The 4206-nt window shown below is 38.7% G+C and overlaps 1 protein-coding gene across 1 annotated transcript in view; it reads right to left on the bottom strand.

Moving 5' to 3' along the window:
- LOC109479659 (transmembrane protein 18-like) overlaps positions 1–1900 on the bottom strand; it is a 2009-nt gene extending 109 nt beyond the window's left edge. The window contains exons 1-4 of the mRNA XM_019781647.1: positions 1766–1900; positions 1081–1198; positions 376–430; positions 7–100 (exon numbers count right to left, since the gene is read on the bottom strand). Coding sequence (XP_019637206.1) covers positions 7–100; positions 376–430; positions 1081–1198; positions 1766–1873 — 375 coding nt within the window. The 5' untranslated portion in view covers positions 1874–1900. The remainder of the gene's footprint in view (positions 1–6; positions 101–375; positions 431–1080; positions 1199–1765) is intronic.
- Positions 1901–4206: the final 2306 nt, after the last annotated feature.

Below are 4206 nucleotides of genomic sequence, written 5' to 3'. Positions count from 1 at the left end.
CCGTACCACAATGATGAGACAGTTGAGCAACAGTGGCAGGGACAGCACCAGGGAGATGAACAGCCCGCTGCTGTCAAAGTACTGCAGCTTGGAGAAAAGCCTGGAACAGCAAAACAGCAATCAGAGATAAAAATACTTGAAATGAGACAATCAAAACTTAACAGAAATGCTAGTGAGCGATTGTGTAATGCAGGCTAGCATGCCACAGTGATTGGATATGTTACACCAAACAACTTGACAGACCATTAAATTTAGTCCCTTTGCAAGAGTCAATAGCCAACTGACTTGGCTATTGCTATCGAATTGTGTTGAATTTCAAGTATCCTTATGAACTAGTTATTCCCAAGACAACACCACCAAGGAAGAAACACTTACTTGTAATTGGTTGATGCCCATTCATTGATGTATTGCGCAGAATATGCAAGAAGCACTGGGAACAAGAAAAAGATGTCCTTTAAAGAGGGGCAACTGACCTGCCAAATCTTATTCCTACCAACAAATGAGAATATATGGGAAGCCATTAGGAACAGATTATATGAAGTTTTGTTGTTGAGGGGGAGAGGGGGGGTGATTAAAGTGCGATTAGGGCTACAATACATACCGGTACTATAACAATGGTTGTGCGTTTGGGGGGCTTATCTGACAAGAAGATGCATGGAAAACAACTCATTCCTAAACATCTAATAACTTTGAATAGCAAAGTTCTTTGATCACAACCATTTACTTTTCACGATAAATGGTTTCGATCAAAGAACTTTGCTATTCATTCGTTTACCAACCTGATGAAATTATTTATTAAAATTATGGATCTAATAACTTTTGTTTACACTATGAAAACATTAATGCATGCAGTCATCCTAGTAAATCCTGCTTCTTGAAAATGTTGGAAATGGAAGCAGGGGAATTTGATAACCAGTAATTACTGAGACTTCAAAACTATTGCATCCCTGAGGGTAGAATGTTGTAAGTGTTTTTGTTACTGAAATGAGCAAGACTTCTTGTTCAGCCAAGGCATCATTTCTGTACCTTTGATGTTATAAAAACCAAACCCAGTGAAAAGATGGTACTGTAGATACTTACAGAGAATACAGAAGTGGGCACATTGCAGGTTGATGTGCTTTCTTGTCAGGAAAGTCAGGATGAAACAGAAGGCGTGGAACACCTGTAGTCCAATCAGCCATGGTTCGCTCCAATCAATCTGTCAACAACAACAACAACAAACATGACAAACAAACAACCGTACATCAGCTCCATAGTTGAACATACATGTATTCTACAAGTGCAACATGTTGACAAATAATGAGTGTACAGCGGGAAGATTCACTCATATCAAGTTTCAAAGCTGAGAAACGTCTGCAGCTGTATGTAATCAGCCCTGGTGAGGTTAAACCGTTCGTAAACACAAACAAAATCCTCTGAGAGTCTGTGGCTTTTCTATGAACACTTCACGGTTTGGTTTGCCCCTCCCCCCTCATATTGTCATTTTACCACACACAGCGTAACGTCACGCCCATAAGCTTTCCAAACACAAAGTTGTGCACAATCTCAGGTCTTAAGATGTAAATATGTAGCATAGTTGGGGGCATCAAGGGTTGATTTGATCAGGAAAGTTCACAAAATACTTGTAGTCTCACTCTCACGTATGTATGATTAAAATGTTTGGCGCATGATCATGACATGACACGACTACAGCTTGCGTCAAACGCCCGCCATTGGAGATAAACGTATCTTATAATCAAGGAAACAGTAGATATCTAGTCCTTACCGCGTTTAAGAAGTCCCAGACGCCGGTGATCGCGTCGGTCCTTACGGAGTCCGGGAAGTTGTTTTGTAACCACGCCTCACGAAACAACACCTTCCCGGTTTCCGCCATCTTGTAGTGTGGTTACACAACCTGGCAGATAATTTGTTGCCGAGACTGAAATGTCTCCATTTCAAGTCCTGAAAGATTTTCCTCACCCTCTAGACCAATTTATATCACATAAATGGAGATTAAGAAATAATTGATACCAATTTTTTTTCTTACAATTTGCGGTTTAGTTCGAAATGGCACATGTTATATCAACAAAATTATTAGAATCTGGTGTTCAGGAATGAAGTGCTATGTTTACCTAATATGGGCTGCTGCATTTTAGGTTTTACACGGTAGGCGCATACTTGTATGATATGCATAGTCTGCATACATTAAAAATGACTAGGTATAAGGCTACAAACGCATGTGATAAAAAGGGCATTTGTTGCTACTGTTTCCTCTTGCTTATTTCTCATTTGGCTAGTACTTGTTGACTTCTTTCTGACAAAGCATATGTTGCTTTCGATGCACATCTATAGACTGATCGAAAGGGTCATCTGGCGAGGTAGCGCCAAACTGCACCATGCGAGAACTTCCTGTAGATATCAAAATTAATATCATCACCAAAATACCCAAATTGAGCCGTACCATGGTACTACCCTTCCAAATATGCAACTTCTTGAGAATATCAATGCAGCGAAGGCAGAATAAAATGGGTTTTCATGAGGAACTAAGAACGAGTTAGATGTAGTGACTTCAAAATAGACACCTGTACCTAGAGTCAGAGGCGCCTATAGAAAATAGAGCACAAAACGCTTAGACACAAATGATTATATGATGGATAGAAATATAAATAGCATATAATACTGGCATGTTAACAGTCTAGCAACATAAAAAAAAATTCCCAGCAAAATTTTTAAGTGTCGAACGTTCTCAGTCCAGTTGTCATTTGTAGTACCCCAACACTCATCAAGTACGCAGTGTATATATGATAAGTGTGATCAGGGCCACACAATATGGAATTGGTAAGAACACGCGGTATTCTATCTCCCTGTGATTGCTTTAATTTGTTCTTAAGTATAATTACCGTTATACTATATTTTTTGCTTTTTTGCATGCGCTTCTCTTGCGCCTCAAACCAACTGCCTCACCAGTACTAGTACGCATATATACGCCATTAAACGTTGCGCCTCCTGTAACTATCATTCCAACTTTCATCCATGATGTATTATTTTATTCACTAATCCCAGAAGGGGGCTCATGAAGACACTATGGCATAAATCTACTTCACAAAACACTGCGATATTATAGAATAATTCCGTCTCTTTCATTGATCATCATTAATCAGTGAAAGATAAACCATTTGTCACACGTTCATCCCGCCAGGTGGCGCAACATTAAGTGTACAAACTCCCTCATATTTCTTTATAACCATCCCGTCAGCAGCTAATCCCTCAAATTAGAAACCTCTTTATATATACTACCCACACTGGTACGAGTTTAACGATGCGTTGTTTCTATGTTAGACGTAGCGCATTCGAGCACAGCGAATATCAACATAGAGTTCAAACAACGTCAAACAACTTTTAAACATTTGCAATTTTTGATACCAGGATAAAATCGTGCGAATGGGATTCTTAATCGAAAACTTTGAAGAGATGATAAATTGCCGCTCTGGGCATTGTTGTGGCTGTGTTGAAATGAATTTTAACAAAAGTAAGAACAGCTATAAATACATATAACACAATCTTATGTGTTTGTTATATCTATTTCCGACGGGAGAGTTTTAAGACACCTTCAGGTGTAAAAACAATCACACGCACCCCAAGAAGTATTTTTTTGCACCTTCATACATTCTGAGAGAGTCTAGTCCTGTAGCTTGTAGCTGTACTAATTTTTGGTGAACTTAAAGAATCTACAAGATCGCCAGATTGTAGATTATGATTTTCTTTCCGCTAAGCTGATGACATCACAAATGATAAGTTAAGGAGAAGAACGCCTAACCAGCTGCCGATTGTAAAATCAACAGACATGTCCTATAAATTAGCTAATGAAAAGTGTTGAAAACTAAGACATGGCTTAGAAGGAAGGGGCCATGTTGATTGTAAAAAATTAGCGGTGCAGAAGCATCTAAGAAATAGAAAAAAGTTTCCAACTGGTGCCATGAAATGGGGTGAGGAATTTTACCATATACTCCATGTTCACTTGCTTCTAAACCTGAACTTCGGAGCGAGAAAGTCGAAGAAAGAATATATATATTTGCAGTTTTATTTAATGAATCTTTATTGCATATTCCTGCCCAGCTACATGCAAATGTATATCCTCTAGACCAAAAGAGGTCTAGAGGATATAAAAACACGGAGTATACCGCTACATTCTAATACTTAGTGCTAAACGTCTATATATTACAACAA

The sequence above is a fragment of the Branchiostoma belcheri genome, unplaced genomic scaffold (genome assembly GCF_001625305.1).
Source record: "Branchiostoma belcheri isolate BF01 breed outbred unplaced genomic scaffold, Haploidv18h27 scaffold5, whole genome shotgun sequence".
NCBI lineage: Eukaryota > Metazoa > Chordata > Leptocardii > Amphioxiformes > Branchiostomatidae > Branchiostoma > Branchiostoma belcheri.
Note: the sequence above shows the minus strand (reverse complement) of the source record. Positions and strands in the feature narration are given on the sequence as shown.